This window comes from Morus notabilis, unplaced genomic scaffold (genome assembly GCF_000414095.1).
Source record: "Morus notabilis unplaced genomic scaffold, ASM41409v2 Scaffold115, whole genome shotgun sequence".
NCBI lineage: Eukaryota > Viridiplantae > Streptophyta > Magnoliopsida > Rosales > Moraceae > Morus > Morus notabilis.
Genome location: NW_010361020.1, coordinates 418684 through 439646, shown reverse-complemented (window position 1 = coordinate 439646; position 20963 = coordinate 418684). Strand labels below are relative to the sequence as shown.

Sequence of the window (20963 nt, the reverse complement as noted above, 5' to 3'; positions counted from 1 at the left end):
AGATGTTTTTAAAAGTGCATCATCAGTGTGTGAAATTGGCAATTTATTCCCATTACCGACATATATAACATCTTGTCCATTATAAGAATGCACAGACTCTAGCTTACCCAAGTCATTTGTCATGTGTCGTGGCTCCAGAATCGGCATAAAAGTTTGTGTCATTGCCATCTTAAATGGTGAGGGCAGCTAATGCTTCGGGTGTATCTTCCTCTTGATAAGCATAGTCATACCTGTAATAGCACTTAATTGCAGTGTGGTTAGTTCTTCCACATATTTGGCATGGAATTATTCCTGAATTTTCTCTAAAATTTCCTTCTCCGTTGCTTCCTTTTGGGTTGTTGTTCCCTTGGGTCCCTGATTTGTTTTGAGAATAATTTTGATTGTTGGACCGGCCGGCAGGAGCAAACCCTCGTCCTCTCGAGTTAAATCGTCCTCCTCTATTATTTCTTCCACGGTCTCTTTCTCCAAGGAAGGCTTGAGCCTGATCGACCAATTTTTTATCTTCTTCTTTTGTTGTCATACAGATTTGCTCATGATTCTGTAAAGAAAGAACAAATTGGTTAAAGGAAGGATATGGTGGCTTTGTAAGCATTGCCACTCGAAAATATTTGTATTTTGGACCAAGACCACGAGCTAGTTGGAACACTTTCTCAGTTTCTGAGATTGGTTTATTGATGGCAGCAAGATTGTCGCAAATGAATTTGAATTTCCGGACGTATTCATCAACCGAGAGAGAGCCCTTCCTCAATCCCACCAAGGAGTCCTTCAAGTGTGCTTCATTCTCAATAGTGTTGGTGGGCAACAATTGCTCTTCCAAGTTGCTCCATATTTGTTTTGCTGTTTCGCAGCCCATAATCATGGTAAGTACGTCTTCTGTCATTATACCTAGAAGCCATGAAACAAGTAAACCATCATTGTTAGTCCGTAATAAAAATTGAGGATTTGAAACCTTTTTGCCATCCTTGTCAATAACTTCTTCTGCTGGTTTTTCTTGTATAAGATGATGATCTATCCCAAGGCTTTTGATCAAGGGCAAGACTTGTTGTTTCCAGAGAAGAAAATTGGAAGGATTCAATTTGATTGAAACAAGACTAGAGCATTGATGAAAAGTTTGTATTGTGAGTTTAGGCTCATCACGACAAAAAGAAGCAGAGGAAGAGTTCTCTGATACCATAATGACTTTGCACTAAATGGAATGAATAAAAATGCAAGTAATGAATTGAAAACAAAGATTTTTATTCACTCTTTCTTGTCTAAACAAGTTGTTTAAATAAGGGTATATATACATAAAAACTAACGGTAACAAATTATCTAATAAGGAAATCTCTTAAATTACTAACGGTAATAAATCATCTAAAGAATCTCTATAGCCCCCTTACCATATTTTAGCTCCAACGTTCAAATGCATTTCATGGTAATATGGCAAGATTTACTTCCTCCTTTTTCTCATCATTTTTTGCCTTGAATTAACATGAATTTATCATTGACTTTACCTCTCGGCTTATCCCGATGAGAAAACCAATTCTTATAGTACTACTGGTGATGTTTCTACTTTCTACTAAAGAAATTACTAAGCAGTTTGCAGAAGAATTCGATCCAACTCCCAATGTTTCGAACTACAATGTGTAAGGAAGGCATCACTCATTGTGTTGCGGATGAACGAAATGCTTGTTGCACTTAATTATGCATCCTTTTAAAGTTTATTAAGCACTAGTATTAATATTCAGAAATATGGTGAAGAAGAAGACTAGAAGTTCAATAATTAAGTGGTTGTATCAACATCATTCGAGATTCTACTGAAATATTATGTAACGCGTGTGCGTGTATGTTAATGAAATATGTGCTTGTAATGTTTTAAATTAATAAAACTATGCTTTTAATGTGTGGCAAATTACCATATATAGCAGTTTCCCTATTTTACATTCATGGTAAATATGTGTGCGTACATGCAAACATATGTTCATCCCTAGATGCACGAAAATGAAAATGCCCTTAATTATTGTTATTGCCTGTTGGAAAGGTGTGTGTATATATATATATATATATATATATATATATATATATATAGATAGTTTTAATGATTATTCTAATATTTATCTATCAATGAATATCATTATTTTAGTCGTAAGATATTAATTTGACGGTTATAGTAAATTATATAGCTCAGAAAAAAAATTTATGACAATTAATGCAATTAGATTCTTATCACGTCACGTAATCATATTTCTATAATTGGTGATAACCATAGATAAAAACGTAACTATTAAGAACTCGTCCATATATATATATATATATATTGGGAACAATAATATTCTATGTTTATTAAACGTCAGATTTGTATTAAATATAGTTAAAAGTCAAATCAGATTGAAAAAGTAATACATATCCAACTGCTGATAAGTATGGAACACTAGTATTTTTAAAAAAGAGAGAACACCAGAAAAATTCTCTAATAGGTATTTTGAAGCTCCTTGTCTCCATTTCTGATGATGTTAAACCTATGGTTGTCAATTTTTTTGGGGGGTAGCTCTTCAGAGAGGAAGGTTCATTGGCTTAATTGAGAATTATTGGCTGTGTTTGGAATTGATCCCGTTTTTATTTTTCACGTTTTTTGAGAAAGAAAAAATGAAAACATTTCTAAAGCGACGTTTGGCGTAATAAAGACAAAAATCGGAAATGAAAATAATTTTTTGGTTTAGTGTAAAATGAGAGATAAATGAAAAATGACTTGTAGTCGTTTTTCATGCAAAGAGAAAGAGATAGAGACATTAATTGGTTTTTTTATACTGAAAATAATATCTTGATAAAACTACCAAATGCATTTTTAAAAATTATTTCTGTCTAAGATTGAAGACATTTTCATTTTTATTTTCATATAAAAAAATAAAATCATTTTAGAATGAGTTCCAAACGCGTCCATTAGGTCTCGGTTTTTATGTTCTCATAATTTGCTTTAATCAATCACTAAATAGCGTTGGAGATTGATCCACCATATAGCTTGTCTCCTTTGTCGTGTTTTTAGAGGTAAATACTTTGTCAATTCTTTATTTCATGATGCCAGGATTCCTAGGGATTGTTTATACATTTGGCGCAACATTTTTTCTCCATCCCGTCCTCCTCTTTTCGACCATTACCGAATTCTCAAGCTCGCACCACCACTAGTAGTGCTGGAACTTTGGACGGGCCACCCGCGACCGCCCGAAAAGCCCGAGTTTTTGCCTGAGCCCGAGCCCGACCCACCCGAGAAATTCGGGCCGCCCGCCCGAGCCTGAATTTCACCTTGAACGGGCCGCGGGCTTGTATTAGGCTGCCCGAGCCCGCCCGAATTGCCCGAATTATTTAAACTTTTTTTTAATATTAAGTTATTTTGTGTTAAAATTTATATATATATATATATTACAATTTGAAATGAACACACGAACTATATAAAAAAATTATTTCTTTATTAATTTTTAAATTTGTAATTCATGATTGCCTCGTTAAAAACCTTACCAAGAAAAACCCAATTGGGATAAAAACTTGGCAAGGAAAAAAGAGTGCAATCATTTTGTGACGAATTTCAAATTGTACAAACTTACATTGTTTATTAAATTACAAATACAATGTAAAAAGTAAATACATATTTACAAATTACAAATTTACAAGTTAATTTGAAGTTGAGGGATCATCTTCAAAATTAAATGTTAATCGATTAAATTCATCGATCCATTCTTGGCTTGCCGGTGAAATTGTATCTTGTAGACGTTGATCGGCCCGATCCCAATCCTTATGCAAACCAAAGCTTCAACAATATCCCTTTGCAATGCATTCCGGCGTTCCTCAAGTATTCTTCCTGTCGTACTGAAGGTTTGTTAGGATGAAACAGTGGAGACTGGGATCGAAAATATATCCATTGCCAATCGAGTTAGGATTGGCCAAGTTAATGCACGTGCCCTCCACCATTGAACTAAGTCAAATGATTCTGCCGCACTGCCGACTACTAAGCCTTCACTGAGGTCCGCCATAAGCTCATTGAAGCTGCTGCCGCCACTGCCACTTGTTGATGAAGATCCCCTTCCAGTCACAGCTTCCGTTTGAGTTGTCTTCTTCTTCTTCTTTAACCCAAAAACATTCAAGAATGAATGCGGATTTTCATCTTGTTGTTGCGGTTCCTGTACTCTAGAGTTTGTGCTTCTAAACCTAATATCATATTTACTATAGATCTCATATATTTTCACATTTATTATTGAAAATTGGTCCATACAAGTGATGCCTAAAAATTCACCTAAGTTTTCTAATCCGCCTAATTTTAATCTATGATAAAAAATTGTACCTAAACCATATAACAAAGGCAACTTAGACCAATATTTTTTAAATTTACTTTCCATAGATGAACAAGAACTCCTAAGATTGGGTCCTCCCTATATTCGTGGAATAAAATATTAATTCTTAAAAATTCTCCTAAAGCTAAAGGTAATGTTGAGTAGTATGTTCCACTAAGTTTTAGAGTAACTTCATGAAACCTACCTAAAAATTGATACAAAACTTCGACAATTTGCCAATCAAATTCATCTATATGTCCTACTCCTAATTTTGCACACATATAGTTTGTTATAGCATCCTTATAAGGGATGCATTATTGAAGCATAATATAAGTTGAGTTTCATCTTATAGGCATATCTAACACTAATGCTCTAGGAGGTATATTTAATGCTTGTAAGAACCTAAACCAATCTTCTTGTCTTTGGTTACTACCTTGAATCCATGCAAGACTATCTCTAATTCTTTTAATGTGATTACCCATTTCTTTTAAACCGGATTTAACTATTAAATTGATTACATGACATGCACAACGTTGGTGGAAAATAGTACCGTCACTGAATAGACTTAAATCATTTTCAAAGAATTCAATTGCTTTTGTATTGGCACTAGTATTATCTAATGTTATAGCCATTACTTTATCTCTTAATTTAAATTCATCAATTACATTTAAAATTGTGTTATATATTAAATCCGCGCTATGTGATCCTAGAACACATTTAAAACTTAATATTCTCTTATCTAAATCAAATCCTTTAAAGTAATGTCTAGTTACAACTAAATAATCTTTATTGGCAACGGCAGATTAAATATATGCCATTAACGCAACGCACCCGCTAGTCGAGTGTAAAAGGTTTATTAATGCATCTTTTTATTTTTTAAATAATTTTAATAAATCTTTCCTAAGAGTAGTTTTTGAAGTAAACTGTGCATTAGGATTGTGTACAACCTTAATATATCGTTGCCAATTAGGATGCTCTACAAACTAAGGGGTTGATCTAAAGTAGCTATCATTCGCGCAACTTCCATACGATCTACTTGCGGATTGTATTTCTAAGTGGTTAGACCACCGGTTGCGCGATCAAAAGATAATTTTGTTTGGCGGATTTGGGGTCCGCTAGATTGGCTAAGCTTTTGAAGACACTTTTCGGAGTGTCGTCTCAAGTGTGTGGTGCCGTGAATAGTGTCACCTTGTAATTTAGATAAACAATATTTACACTGAGCTATATGTTTAGTGTTACCTTCATTATCCACCTCGTCAATTATGTCGAAGTGATCCTAAACTGTCGAGGTACGCTTGCATTTCCTCCTGGAGGTTGCAACACTTACCGACGCAGACGCAGTCGCACTCGCCGCTTCTCCACGCCCACCACCACTATTGCGACCACGACCTCCAGTATGTCCACCAGGGCTCGGATTAGTAGATTCTTGCGTAACAAACTCATTAGTGGGAAATTACCCTTCTTCTACATTATGTTGGGCATCAACGGGAATACCACTATAACCAAAAGGATCCATTATAAAAAAATAAGATGGATTTGAGAGAGAGAGAGCTTTAGGATAATGTGATAGTTTTTAGAAAAATTGTGAGAGAGATTGAGAGAAATTGAGAGAGATTGAGAGAAATTGAGAGAGATTGAGAGAAATTAAGAGGGATTGAGAGAGTTTGAATGAGAAAAATGTGTGGGGGATGGGGAGTATTTATAGGAAAATTTTGGGGTTAAAAAATGATTTTGTTTCAAAAAAAATCAGGATATAACGGCTATTTTTAATTTTCAGGCAGTCGGGCAACTCGGGCAGTTCAGGTAGATCGGGTTTTCGGGCAAAAATTCAAAAAACTAGCCGTTTTCGGGTAATTCGGGCAGTCGGGGCACCTCGGGTTTTCGGGTAGAATTCGGGCAAAATTCAAAAAAGTAGCCGTTACGTGCATTTCGGGCAGTTTTTGGGCAGTCGGGTACCGGGCACTTCGGGCACACGGCATTTTCGGGCATTTTTCGGGTCGGGCAGTTCGGCCATGGTCGGAAAAATTCAAAAAATTTCCAGCGGACGGCGGTAAACGGCGATTAGACGGCGGCGGGCAAAGGAGAAGATGCAAAATTCGGGCTGCCCGAGCCTGAACCCGAAAATCAACTCTGGGCGGGCGGACAATGGGCTTGCCCGCCCGAGCCCGAAAAAATTCAGACTTCGGGCATCCCGCCGACCTGAACTTCCAGCACGAACCACTAGTAAGAGGTGGAATAGTGAGTTTATTAAGCATGTATTTCTTCACTGGATACTTGGATAAGGAGTTTATTAATGCATTCCTTTGAGCTTCGACTCGAGATCAGACAAATTGGTTTGGCACTTCGACAACAAACCGCAAATATTCTATTCATTTAGAATACAAATTAGCGACTCCCTCCCTCTTTATTTAGTGACCTTCGACGCCCATTAATCTTGCTAGAGTTGGAAATATCGTGAAAAAGCAACGTGATGAACTTCCGATGAACTTCTAAAACTTTTTAACAAATTTTAAAGACTCGTTTAAAAACTATATTGAAATCCTGATTTTTTATTTTGAAGTTTGAAATTGAAATTTTTTTTATTGAAAAGGTATAATGTTTCACTGATTAACCCCTGTTTAGTTCGTTAGTTCAAATTTTGTTAATTTATACATTTTTGTTTGAATAGAAAAATTCAAGCTGTGTGCTTGAAATTGTAATTTGAATTGGAGAGAATAAAAGTCAAATTTGTGTTTGGTAAGTGTGAAAAGCAGAGAGTGGACACCTTTTTACTGTTCAAAAAAGGTTTGAACGATTAAACTTAAGGGGGAGTTGAACTCTAAGTTAGACAGTTTAACTCAGTTTAAACGGTGAATATAATTCAAATTGTCTTCTTACCAAATACGAATTTAAATTGTATTCACTATTCGAACTGAGTTGAATTAAACTAAGCCTGTGAAACAAATGGGAGCTTAATAGTCAATCAGTAATTGACTAAACAGTATCACTGATTGACTTAGCGGTCAATTACAAATTGACTTAAATTTATCATTGATTAACTAGATGATTTTTTATTATCAATCAATATTAATTAATAATTAATTAAAATCAATTTATAATTAATTAATTTTAATAAATAAATTACATATTTATTAATAATTATTATTAATAAATTATAATAATAAATGGATCAATATCACTGATTTATTATTATTATTGACAACTAGAAAAGGCAGTTATTTTATTAAAAAATAAAAAAAATTCTACTATTTATCTAAAAAATAAAAAATTCGACCGTTTATATTAAGAAAAAGTAAAAATACAGTCATTTACCTGATTTTCTAAAAATTGGGAAAATTGCTCGCTTTACACTTCGAAGTCACACATACAGAATCAAACGCTACACACCGAACCGAAACCCCAACACGCAGAAACCCCTCGATGGAGGAGAAACGCCGCGACGCCGGAACCTCAACGTCGGCGAGCGGAGATTCTCCGGCGACCGAGCCAACTTCGTCGCGGCGACGTGCCGGCGGCCAGAAGCGGAAATCCGGAAACCTCGGCTCCTCTGGCTCTTCGTCGGCGCCTTCAAAGCGCGCCACTCGCGAGAAGTCCTCTCTCTCTCACCCTCCGATCCACAACGGCCCGTTGACCAGGGCTCGCCAGGCTCCATCCAGCCTCTCCTCGAGCTTAGCTTCCGCCGATGGCGCCCCCGCCGCGTCGGCATCCGGCGGCGCCAAGCCAGCTGCGGAGCAAGCCAGGGTTCCCGGCGTCTTGGGCGGAGAGACCGTGGCGGCTGCTTCTGTAGCGGAGGAATTGAGAAAGGAGAGCGAATTGGAAGCCTTGGAGTCGGGGCTTGAGGCCAAGTTCCAGGCCATTAGATCTCGAAGTAACAGCGCTCATGTGGTTCCTAGTCATTGCGGTGAGTTTCAGCTCTTCTTTTGTTTTGTGTTGCGCATTTGGATGAAAATGAAGTAAAGATTTGAAATTTTGTTCAATTTTTGTTGAATTAGATCAAAGACTTAGCTGAATTGAGCTGTTTTAGGATTTTATGAGGTTAAGTTATAGGCTGGTATCTTGTATTTTAGGTTTGGAAAGGTAATTATGTTGTTTTGAGATAATGGAAGCAGGATTAGATTAGTGTTTCTCAAGTTCCTTTTCTCTTTTCGTTTTGCTATATTAGCTATCTGATGTTCTGTTAAGAATGAGATGTGCTAATCCTTTATTATCAAGAGCACAAAAAAAAAAAAAAACAAAAACAAAAACAAAAACAAAACAAAAAACTCCAAAGAGACGGCAGTCCTAACAAAAATAGAGTGACGTAGGTAAGAAATGAATTCATCATTTATGACATCTACCCATAACCGCAGCAGAATTTCACTATGATAGAGAAAGATTAGAAGAGCATTACACACTTCATGTCTCTCATTATCCTTGTGCTTTTCTCTAACCTCTCTTGATAATCCTAAAATCGATGGCCCCCGATATTAGTATAATTAGGCCTCCAAGCACCCAACACTTGTTTCTCAACTATAGTTATCTATTTTTATTTGTTTTGTCTCCTATCCTCTTTTTATTTGAGCTCGATATAGAGGTTGGGTTTTGTCAAAAAATGAATAGAGGCTAGGGAATCAATAGGGTAAGGTTTTTGTTTTCACGTGCATTCATGTTTTGGTTATGCAGAGCAACTTCTTTTTTTTTTTTTTTTGGCAATGCAAGTGATTATCCTTGACTTCTTCCAGGATGGTTTTCATGGACAAAAATTCACCCCATTGAGGAGCGCACATTGCCATCTTTCTTTAATGGGAAGTCTGAGTTGCGTACTGCCGACACATACTTGGAGATTCGTAATTGGATTATGAAGAAATTCCATTCAAATCCAAGCACACAGATTGAGTTGAAAGACTTGTCAGAACTTGAGGTTGGAGACTTGGATGCTAGACAAGAGGTACTGGAGTTTTTGGACCATTGGGGTTTGATTAATTTCCACCCATTTCCACCAACAAGTTCTGCGGTGGGCGGTGCTGATGGTGATGGTGATGGCACGGCAAAAAAGGGTTCTTTGGCTGATAAGTTGTATCACTTCGAAATACCACAATCGTCTATGCCTGTCATTCCCAAGAATAATGTAGCTGCTCCAGCTGTTCCATCTGGGTTATTTCCAGAATCTGCAATTGCTGAAGAGCTGGTGAGGGTTGAGTACCATTGCAACTCTTGTTCAGCTGATTGCTCTCGCAAGCGGTACCATTGTCAGAAGCAGGTTAGTTGTGTTTTCCACTATCTTTATTATGGGATTTAATTTTCTCAGCCTGCTGTTTGTTCCAATCTCCACTTCCCCCACCCCGAAGACCAATTATAAGGGAATAAGTCACTTTATTTTCTCATGCTTTGCTTCTCTTTTTATTTTGTAAGTTCAGAATTTAGCTAATACCCCAAAAAAAATTACAAATTAACTTGCCCCAACCCCAACAAATCTTTCACCAACTATTTTGACCTTTGTTTTTTTTTTTTTTTTAATACATTGCTAGCTGCTCCCAGGATTCAAGCCCGGAATCTCTCCCTTAAACCCACCCCACCCTTACCAACGGGACTAGCACCAGTTGGCTCACCAACTATTTTGACTAGAAATCCATGATTTAGGGTCTAAGATCTCTTGGTCTATTGGCACTTGGAGGTTTGGATGGAGTTGGATTTGGGTGGGAGGTTGCGAATTCAATCCCGTGTTGTATCAAAAAAATAATAATAATAAAAAAGAAAGAGAAATGCATGATTTAGGAGAGTTATGGCCAATAAACCATGTTAGAATTAGAAAGAATGTCTTTGCAACTATCCTTATGTCTTCATCTTGTTCGCATTTCACTGTTCTGAATTTGTCAATTACGAGCTACAAAGATGTGCAATGAAACCCTGCCCTTCTGATAATTGAAGTATCATTGCTTCTTATTTCCATTTTCGAATTAAGTGTTTTCTAATTTCTGTTTGCTGATTATTTGCATATGTGCAGGCAGATTTTGATTTATGTACCGATTGCTTTAATAATGGGAAGTTCGACTCTGGCATGTCATCTACGGACTTTATTCTCATGGAGCCTGGTGAGGGTGCTGGGCTGAGTGGTGGGAAGTGGACAGATCAGGAGACCCTACTTCTCCTTGAAGCATTAGAGCTTTATAAAGAAAACTGGAGTGAAATTGCAGAACATGTTGCTACGAAAACCAAAGCTCAATGCATATTGCACTTTGTCCAAATGCCCATTGAGGATACCTTTCTCGATTATGACGATAATATGGACTCCACTTCCAAAGAAAATGCAGACCCAGCTTCAACAGAGAAGGATCAATCAGTCCCCAAAGATGCTGGTGAAGCAACTAAAGGTGAGACTGCTGCTAGTGAAAATCAGTCCCCGACTTCCCCAATGGAAACTTCAAAAGAAGATATAAAGGATGTAAAAGCTAGTCAGGACACTTCAAAACCAGTTGAGGCTAATGAAGTGAAAGCCAGCCAGGAAAATTCAAAACGAAAGGAAGGCAGCGAATCCAAAGTAGGTGAGGAGACAGAAGAAGACTGCACAATAAAGGCCCTTAAGGAAGCATTTGAAGCCGTTGGTTATCCTCTAACGTGTGAGGGATCATTTTCATTTGCAGAAGTAGGAAACCCCGCCATGGCTTTGGTAAGTTGAATGTTTATGTGTGCCTTTTTAATTTATCAATATCTTTGCAGGCAAACTTAGGTTAGGTTTTTCCAATTAACGTCTAATATTACATCATCACTTTCTTATGCATGAGTTTCTATATTTCATTTTACGCAACAACTTTAAGAACTTCCAGAGTGTCCCACCCCCCTCCCCTGAAAACTTGAAACATTACTCTCTTATTTTCATCTTCATCTTTGAAAATAGCATCTGAACTGGTCTCGAGTTTTGTATATTATTGCTTTTAAGATAATGCTATTTCAGTATGAATAATGTGGATATGGCATATCGCCACTGTAGTTATGCTATACAATCCACAATTTGATGTCTTCAAGCCTATATAATGTTGGCATTCAATATTCATAAATATTTTTCACTTCAGGCAGCTTTCCTAGCACGCTTGGTGGGACCTGACCTTGCAACTGCTTCAGCTCATAATTCTTTGAAATCCCTATCCGGAAACTCTCCAAGCATTGAGCTAGCTGTGAGGCACTGCTTTCTTTTGGAAGATCCACCAAATGATAATAAGGAACCGGCTGGATTGCTTAGGTATTTTATACTTGAATGCATCATGCTCTAGCTGATCTTTTGTTTATCTTACATACCTTGAAATCTTTTGCAGTGTTGATAAAGTGGCTAATGGGGAGACTCAAACAGATGAAATCCCATGTGACAAGAAAGAGGATTCTAGTCTTGAAGAAAAGACATGTTTGAGTGCTCCAGAAGGTGAATCCCAGGAGAAACCACATGCTGCAAAAGAACAGGAGGCCGTAGTTGCGAGTGAGGAAGGTGATTCCGTTAATTTAAAGAAACGAAGCACTTCTAAGATAATAAAGGATCAACCACCATCTACACTGGGTGGATCAGGAGAATTAAAAGCTGAGGGAGAGCTTCCGCCAAGTTTGGTGAAGGAGTCAGAAGGAAAATCAGGACAGCTTCCTGAATCCACAGAGACTTTGAACGATGTAGAAATGTCTGAACCTCCTCCCTCAGAAAAGAATGAGCCCCAGCAAAACGTTTCATTGAATTTCAGGAGTGACTCTACCCACTCTGCAGAAGATTTAAAAAATGTTGACGCGGTGTCTGATTCTCTGCCTCTGGAGAAGAACGACAAGCATGGTAAAATTGTCAACTCAGATGGAAAACCCCCTTCTAATGCCGCAAGAGATGTAGATATGGTGCCTCATTCTCAGGAATCAGAAAAGATTGAACCTCCACAACCTGTTTTGGCAAAAGCCATCGTTGAAAATACAGCAAGTATTATTCTCTCTCATCTCTCTCTCCCAATTAAAATAACGGATATCAACCATTCTGGCAATGCTAGAAAATGAATGTATGCTTCATATTTTATGTCTTGGTCTTTTGTTTAGGGGGGCAGAGTGCATATGCGCACGCATTCGCATTTGTAGTAGCCTTAAAGCAAAGATCCAGTTGAAAACATATACCCTGGTTAACTTATGATTTTGCTTCATCTTTTCAGTTGAAGAGCCTACTAAAGATGGTGACAAAGAGAAGCACGATGCTTTGGAGACGAAAGAACATAAGATTGATAAAATAAAGCGTGCTGCAGCCTCTGCTATTTCAGCAGCAGCAGTGAAGGCAAAACTCCTTGCAAATCAGGAAGAAGACCAAATCCGACGACTGTCAGCATTGTTGATAGAGAAGCAGGTATTCTCTAAACTCTAGAGCTAGACAAATGGCGCTCCGTAATTCTCGTCCATTGGTAAGAACAGAGATTTATTATCCAGAGATCCTGTTCTTTTACAGTTGCAGAAAATGGAAACCAAGTTAGCCTTTTTCAATGAGATGGAAAATGTTGTTATGAGGGTGAGGGAGCAAATGGACAGATCAAGGCAGCGGCTTTACCATGAACGGGCACAGATAATTGCAGCCAGACTCGGCTTACCCGCTTCCTCATCTAGGGTGATGCCTTCATCGCTGCCTGGCAATAGAATTGGCGTGAACATTGCTGGCTCAGTTACAAGGCCTCCTCTAAGCATGGTTTCCCAGAGGCCACCAATGTCAAGACCCATGGGGTCTGTGGCTCCTAGTCCTTCAATACCTTTACCAACATTGGCAGGAAGCTCAATTCAACCTCCCTGCCAGGACAAACTTTCTTCTGTTGGAACAAAGTAAAACTTGGAGAACATGTTTCCAAGTTTATCCATTCATGTGCACCACCTCCATCTACTTTTTACACCCAGTGAGTTCCTGATTTTCTTTGCCTTTTTGTTTTTTGGTGATTTTAATAAATTTAGAAGGCTGGCCTTCTAATATAATCCATGGTAAAAGTGGCCACGTCGTGATTAATATAAAATTTGTTGATGACTTTATGCTTTTTGAAAACTTTATGAACGAGATTGTTTTGTATAGAAGGAAGAAAGAAGAAAGAACTAGTCAATTTTCTCATCACTTTAGTGGTATTGCTTATAACTGTATGCTGTGGAAAGCTCATCTAGCGAGAAAAGAAATATGGGAAAATTACATATGATATCGAAACATCAGCCTCTATTTTCTTCAGCCCCATTTGATGGTTTCTTCTTCCTTTTTTTTTTTTTTTGTTTTCTTTTTTGTTCTTTCATTTGGAAACCGGAGTGGGGCAGAAGAAAACCATGTATTTCAAATGAATTGATCTGAATTCTTGTTCTTTGTCTTATATAAATTTGTTTCTTAAGATCTCGATGCACGTAGGAGATGCCCAATTGTCTGGTTTACCTCTGATTTAGCCACTTTGGCAGGTTCACAAATGCAAGGTTGGTTGAGTCTAATAGCTAGAAGATTTTTCTGCAAAGTTTGCTACCTTGATATCCTCGTTCTATTTGAATCATTGAGGAAATACCATGTTCATACAATTTCGCACCCGTAAGCTCACAGAACAAAGGAAATGATATGAGGAGAATTAGAAGTTCTGCGCTTTTACTGATGTGGATTTTGTCAGGCCGAGTTATTTAGCTACTCAATTGACCTAGTTTAATTGCACTGGTAGATATCATCTCTGCGATCCGTCATTTAACAGCTAAGAGGTACAAAAGGGGAACCAAAAAAATGTTTTAGGTGATGATGTAAGCGACTCTATCTCACTCATCCATTTTGTGGAACCAAAAAGGGAAGTCTATACCCTTTGGACGATTCTGCTAACAAAGCTGCTCATTGTAATTTAATATTGGATTTATGAATATTGAGATTGGTGATTCAATACTGAATATTTTTCTTTCTGGTGCCTTGTTGGCTGCAATTGGATTACTTGGTAACAATTTGCTGGCTGGAGTTGTACATTGTATGGATTCAGGTCTTCGGTTTGTCTCAATGAAATTGTAGTCCTTTTTGGTTGAATGTGAACCGCCTTTGTATGCCGACTTTGGCTTTAAACATAATGCATTTAAGAATAATTTTCTTACTAAAGTGCTTAATTTCAACATTCGCAGGAAGATTTGAGAATACTTTTTTGCTCGAATTTTAGGGTTGTTTAGAAACTATACTCAAATCTAAATTATAATTCTGCTACAGTATTTTTTATTATACAAAAAGTTTAAATTTTAAAATTTTTTCTCATAGGATTCTACTCAAATCATGATTTGAATATACCTTCTAAACAGGTCTTTTTCTAAAATGCCCCAGGAGATTTGGCACCGGAGCTCACATGGCTTAGTCAAATCTCGCTACCATTTCAATTGTAGCAGTAGGCACTGCTCGGTCTAAAGTTCGCATTAATCCATCAAAAGAAGTTATAAACGCCTTGTATTTTAGAAAATTTCATACTAGTCTTCCGAAACTGAGTTTGCAAATTATATTCTATTATTATCAGTGCCAAAGCATCATAACTTTTGTTATTATAAATTTTTATATCCCCAGACAGCTTTTGATCACAAGAGCAATATTTTGATTGCTAAAGCGTGAGCTCCGAAGGAAACATGAAATCAAATTCGACCAAAGAAAAAATCTTTCCTGCTGGTGATTTCCATAATAAAGGGCAAAGAGCGGTACCAAATAATTACAAAGAACAGAAAGCACAATACAACCAAAACTCAACAAACACTTTTGGGACTGATTTGTTTTCCCGCAAACACTAATGTACAGTATAGTCGCATACAGTACCAAGAAAAATGGCCAAAATAGTTTGCAGTCTAAACACGTTTATTGTTTTTACTGGGGAAAATAATCAGGTACCATTCTTAGCACTCGCATCCAGTTGACCTTGTCTGACCAGAGTTTGCAACATCAATGACATCCGGCAAGTATCTTTGCAAGGCAGAAAATTCCAATCAGAGGCAAAAGGGAAAGAAGTCAACAGATGAACTTTGGACTTAAAGCAATAAAGCAACTTATAAAATCAACGGCTTTAAGAAACAACCACGAATTCTCATTTTATAACAAATCCTATGAAATCTCATACAACTTTTTTTTTTCTCCTTTCTTTTAACTAAACTACAGCAAGCAGGCACAAAAATTTCTAGTCCGACAAAAGTAGTAACATACATTATGTAAAGAGCTCCGAGGAAAAACAAAACAAAACAAAACAAAACAAAACAAAACAAAACAAAAAAAAAAAAAAAAAAAAATAATGAAAAAAAACCCGCGGAAAAAAAAAAAAAAAAAAAAAAAAAAAAAAAAAAAAAAAAAAAAAAAAAAAAAAAAAAAAAACCAACAACAAACTTGCGTATCCATGTTCAGCCAAGGAGTGACAAAGAGGGCATACAAAAATTCAATTCCAGCAGCTTAAAACAAAAAAGTAAGAAAAAATAGCTGCAAGGATCACATTTGCATGACATAGCATCCTAAGGTCAAGTTCTGAATGCTCAAATTCTAAGAAAACTGATTGACAAGCAACTAAGCACTAGAAAATTTATTTGCAAAATTTAGATTTATCAAATGAAGGGTACTGTTCACTTACATCTCCTCCTCCTCGCCACTCTTCAAAGCATTCTTTGCTATGCATTGGAAAGCTTCTTCTACATTAATGCCTTCCTTAGCAGAGGTCTCGAAGTATGGGATATTCCCTTTCGATGCACACCAAGCTCGAGCTTTTTTCTCTGAAACCTGGAGAATCAACATAAGGTTACACGGACACCAAACACGCACGATAATATACAATGTCCACCTCTAAACATAAGAGCATGGATACGTATGCACACACGAATCTGGGTGAGGAAGAAGAGATGGGAAGAAAATATGCATGTACTTGCACGGGCTGGGAGGGATTGGGGAGTACAAAATTCAAGCAAGTACGTACCACTCTGCTATTTCCACCATCTACATCGATCTTGTTTCCTATGACAACAAACGGGAAATTTTCAGGATCCGAAGGGCTTGCCTGCAGGTTCGGAACATCATCAGTTCGCAAAATTTCAAATTGATAAATCATAGGAGAATACACAAGGAATAATTTTCTGCAAGGATCCATAAAAGAACAAAGGTATACCTGAATAAGGAATTCTTCCCTCCAATTGTTCAGGTTGTCAAAGGATTTCATAGAATTAACATCATAGACAAGAACACAGCAATCTGCACCACGATAGAAAGCAACTCCAAGGCTTTGGAATCTTTCCTGACCAGCTGTGTCCCAAATCTGCCAAAACAAATTGATATGGACTGAATTTTATCATGGTTGAAAGATACAAAAATCTAGACTTAGGGGTGTTCAAAAAGTCCGCCAAACTGCTCAATCCAAATCAAACCGAACCAAATATATCAATTATGTTTCGATTATTGGGCGGTTTGGTCAGTTTTTTTAATCTTTTTTTTTTTTTTTTTTTTTTTTTTTTTTTTTTGCAGTTTGGTGTGTGGTTTGATATAGTTCGTGCTTGGGAGGACATTCTTATACCTAATACTAGGAGAGGGAGGGGTAGACCAAGAATTACGTTGACCAAAGTAGTTAGGAAAGACATTCTAGATCTAGGCCTTCAAGAAAATTTAATTTCGGACAGAGCTACGTGGAAAAATGAAATCCATATAGCTAACCCCAATTAAGTTGGGATTAAGGCTTGTTGTTGTTGTTGGTTTGTGGTTTGAACTTTAAACTTCCTTAACCGCCCAATAATCCACATAAAAATATACATATATAATTTTTTATTTTTAAAATATTTTTTTATTTATTTTAGTTCTTATTCGTCATAATAAAAGTTATGCACTAATAAAATACACCTCATCAAATTTTTGTCGGTTTGTATTAAAACTTTAAATGGTGAACTTCTAGACATTTGCTATTTTTTGAGTCATATTGTAAACTTGGGCCCGTTTAGTTCGCTGATTCGAGTTTTTAATTCGAGTTGAGATGTGATTTTATGTGAGAGCTTTTTACTGTAGCAAAAAAGTTAGATGTGATTGTTTGTGAGAGCTTTTTACTGTAGCAAAACTCAAATTCTAAACTCGAATCAGCGAAATGAACGGGGCCTTAATTTTTTTTATTTTTATGGATTAACAACTTTATGATTTTTGTGAATTTTTTAGTCTACCGCTCAAACCGCTTATGAGTGATTTGGTTTTTGTCAAAAAAATCAAACGGCCCAAACCGCCCAAAAGAAAAAATTATTTTTGGTTTGGTTAGTGGTTTCTAAATATATTAAAAAAAAACAAAACAAAAAACCGTCCAAACCAACTGCGAACGCCCCTAAATCTAGTGCCTTGAAACATGATAACACAAAAGCAACCCAAAATGTTTCTAAATTATGGACATGATATGCATTCAAAGAAGCATTATCAAAAAGTGCCAAGTAAATCAATTTTGCTCAAGTATTTCAACAGAAATATCAAAATCAATTTTGCTCAAGTATTTAAGCAGAAATATCAAAATCACCGGGTAGATGAAATGCTCTACAAGCGGCCATACAATCAAAATCATTTTCCTTTTCTCTTTATGTTTGTTTACATTTTTTTTCACTTTCAATCAGTAAAACATGATTAAAAGAAGCACAAAAGTTCCATATCAATGGAAAGTTATTAACATTCACTTCCATTATTCCCTACATAGGATAATACTATATTTTAGTTAAGGAACAGATCAACAGGCCAATGAGCCGCCGAGTATGAGAGATAGTAAAGCATATCCTTTAGCTCTTTCATGACTACTATCAGCTGCCATATAACATAATCCCAGTCCTACTTACTGCTATGAGCGAGATACAAGTTACTAGAGATGCACGAAGAATTTCAAGAAAAGAGAGAATTTTGTAATAATATCAGCTACAAATTGTCAAGAAGCGAAACGAATCAAGTTTTGTGGAAGCTTCGGGCTGCCATAAAAAAGGGGAGTAAATGAATAAGAAGGAAAAATTAAGTCAACCCTGACCGATTTTCCATTACTCCACATGGAAACTTTCAACAACTAAAGATTTATCAGCACATAATTTGACTTTACTCCTAGCTCAGGCGGAAGAAAGTGTGCTCCAACTAGATGATTCCAATGAATGGACCGTATAACCAACAAATAGATCTGAGGGCTCCAATCTTTTGTTACAACAACTATGAGGATTTTTTTAACAAGTAAATTGAGTTGATAATATATGATTCCTCACTAACCTGGAGAGTGAAGAGCCTATCTTCAAACTGCACTTCTTTTGTCAAAAAATCAGCTCCGATTGTCGCCTTGTACTGATTGCTAAACTTCTTATTTACATACCTATAAGAAGTATGTCAAGGGAAACAGCAACAAACCTTGTAGGAGATGCTACTTTATGAATAAACCCCATTAAAATTAAGTGACTCAAACCAAATAATTATGGATCATATACTCAACAAAAAGAAACAAAATTGCATATAGCTCTCTTAATTGTCACGCATAGAAGGATACTGATTCATCAAAGAGGTCTTTCCCACCCTGCAAACGACGTTAAGAGAACGTTAATTAACACAATTTCCTTAAAAACATATTCTATTTGGTTCAATAGACAATCGATTCAGCTAAAAATATTATAAAAAAAAAATCCAAACCAAAATCGAATTTCACCATCATAAATAAAGATTAAAATAAAAAAGAAAAAAACCCAGAATTTAACAATTCAGGCAACTGGGAAAGTACGGAGAATGTCAATTACTATGGATCAAGAATTCAAGATATTAAAGTATACCTTTTATCGGCCTTTTAGCAAAAGAAAGCAGAAACAGATTCTTAAAATGACTAAAAAAAATAACCATATCCAATTCTTCGATGATATCATGCTAAATTGCATCAAGAAATGAAATTCAACGCAGTGGCACAGTTTGAATTACTAGGGTTCAAGATAATTCTGTTCCAAAGTAAGATCTCGAAAGATCGTTCAAATCATTCAAACATAACCCTAGAAATTGAACATCAATAAACAGAAAATACAAAAACACGGAACAGAAGAGAGAGAAAGTACTGACCCACTGTCGCCGAGGATGATGACCTTCAAGAGCGTTCTTCTACGGGAAGGCATCGTGTACGGACTTCGAATGGAACTAGAGAGAGAGAGAGAGAGAGAGAGAGAGAGAGTTTTGTGTTTGTGTAAGGTGGTCGGACTCAGAGCCTTTCGGGGCTTGTTCTTTGCAAGTATTCTTGAGTCTCCGTTTATTTCACTCAATTGATTCGAGTTTAGAATTTAAGTTTTGCTACAGTAAAAAATTCTCAGAAATAGTCACATTTAATTTTTTTGTTACAGTAAAAAGCTCTCACATAAAGTCATATCTCAACTCAAATTAAAAACTCGAATCAGTGAACTAAACGGGCCCTGAGTTTTTGAGTTGAGTTTGAGTTATAACTTAAGTTAAAGTTGTAACTTGAGTTTGCGTTTGATTGTGTACATTTGAGTTATGGTTTGAGATAAGAATCTTTTTGAGTTTATGTTTGAGTAAGTCAAAATTTGAATTTGTATTTAGATAGTATTTTAATAAAAACTCAATGTTGATGAAAAATTTTAATAGGGTATATGGGTCTAGTTTTATTCGTCTCTTCGTTGTCAACACATAGAAAAAAAATCATCTCAATCAGAATTAAAACGAAAAAGTTATAGCATTTTTAAGAATAGAAAAAATATTGTTCATTAACTTGAGTTCGAGTTTCTAAACTCGAGTTGAAGGGGACTCGTTCATTTCACCGATTCGAGTTTTCAGTTTTAGGTTTCTACAGTAAAAAGCTCTCAGAAAATGTCACATCTAACTTTTTTTGCTACAGTGAAAAGCTCTCAGAAAATGTCACATCTCAGCTCAAATTGAAAACTCGAATCCGTGAAGTGAACGAGGTTGAACTCGAGTTTTAGTCCTAAACTCGAGTTTGAACTCGAGTTTAAACTCGAGTTTAAACTTAAAAGAACATGAACTCGAATAAAGTTGTAACTCGAATTGTCTTTTTTTGAGTTTTTCACTCAAAAGAACAAGTCCTTAGTCTTTTGGTCGAATGGAGCTGGATTGACGTGTTGTTTGTTTGTATTTTGCATAAAACTAAAACTAACCAACAATTAATTACACTCATACTCCTTATTTATGTCAAAATTATAGAGAAGAGAGAGAGAGATTCAGACTTTGGAGCCTTCTAGTCTTTTGGTCTAAGGGAGCTGGACTGACCTGTTGATTGTTTGTATTTTGCATAAAACCAAAACTAACCAACAATTAATTGCACGCATACTCCTGATTTATGTCAAAATTATAGAGAGAGAGAGAGTTTTGTGTTTGTGTAAGGTGGTCAGACTTCGGAGCCTTCTAGTCTTTTGGTATAACGGTGTTGGAGTGACATGTTGCTTGTTTGTATTTTGCATAAAACCAAAACTAACCAACACTAAATTGCACTCATACTCTTGATTTATGTCAAAATTATAGAGAAGAGAGAGAGAGAGTCACACTTCGGAGCCTTCTAGTCTTTTGGTCTAACAGAGCTGGACTGCCCTGTTGCTTGTTTGTATTTTGCATAAAACCAAAACTAACAAACAATTAATTGCACTCATATTCCTGATTTATGTCAAACTTATAGAGGAGAGAGAGAGAGAGAGTTTTGTGTTTGTGTAAGGTGGTCGGACTTCGGAGCCTTCTAGTCTTTTGGTCTAATG

The 20963-nt window shown here is 36.4% G+C and overlaps 2 protein-coding genes across 2 annotated transcripts; one reads left to right on the top strand and one right to left on the bottom strand.

Moving 5' to 3' along the window:
* The first annotated feature begins 7674 nt into the window (after positions 1 to 7674).
* LOC21409554 (SWI/SNF complex subunit SWI3D) lies at positions 7675 to 14307 on the top strand. Its single transcript, XM_010097884.2, has 8 exons — positions 7675 to 8202; positions 9023 to 9540; positions 10285 to 10947; positions 11351 to 11517; positions 11591 to 12225; positions 12449 to 12636; positions 12736 to 13171; positions 13707 to 14307. The coding sequence occupies exons 1-7, from the start codon at positions 7722 to 7724 to the stop codon at positions 13102 to 13104; spliced, it is 3021 nt and encodes a 1006-aa protein (XP_010096186.1). The 5' UTR covers positions 7675 to 7721; the 3' UTR covers positions 13105 to 13171; positions 13707 to 14307.
* Positions 14308 to 14900: 593 nt separating this feature from the next.
* Positions 14901 to 19479, bottom strand: LOC21409553 (ras-related protein Rab7). Its single transcript, XM_024165484.1, has 7 exons — positions 19309 to 19479; positions 18755 to 18781; positions 18484 to 18583; positions 16388 to 16534; positions 16199 to 16279; positions 15860 to 16005; positions 14901 to 15207 (listed from the first exon to the last, which is right to left on the bottom strand). Exons 1-7 carry the CDS (start codon positions 19359 to 19361, stop codon positions 15141 to 15143), a joined length of 621 nt encoding a protein of 206 aa, XP_024021252.1. The 5' UTR covers positions 19362 to 19479; the 3' UTR covers positions 14901 to 15140.
* Positions 19480 to 20963: the final 1484 nt, after the last annotated feature.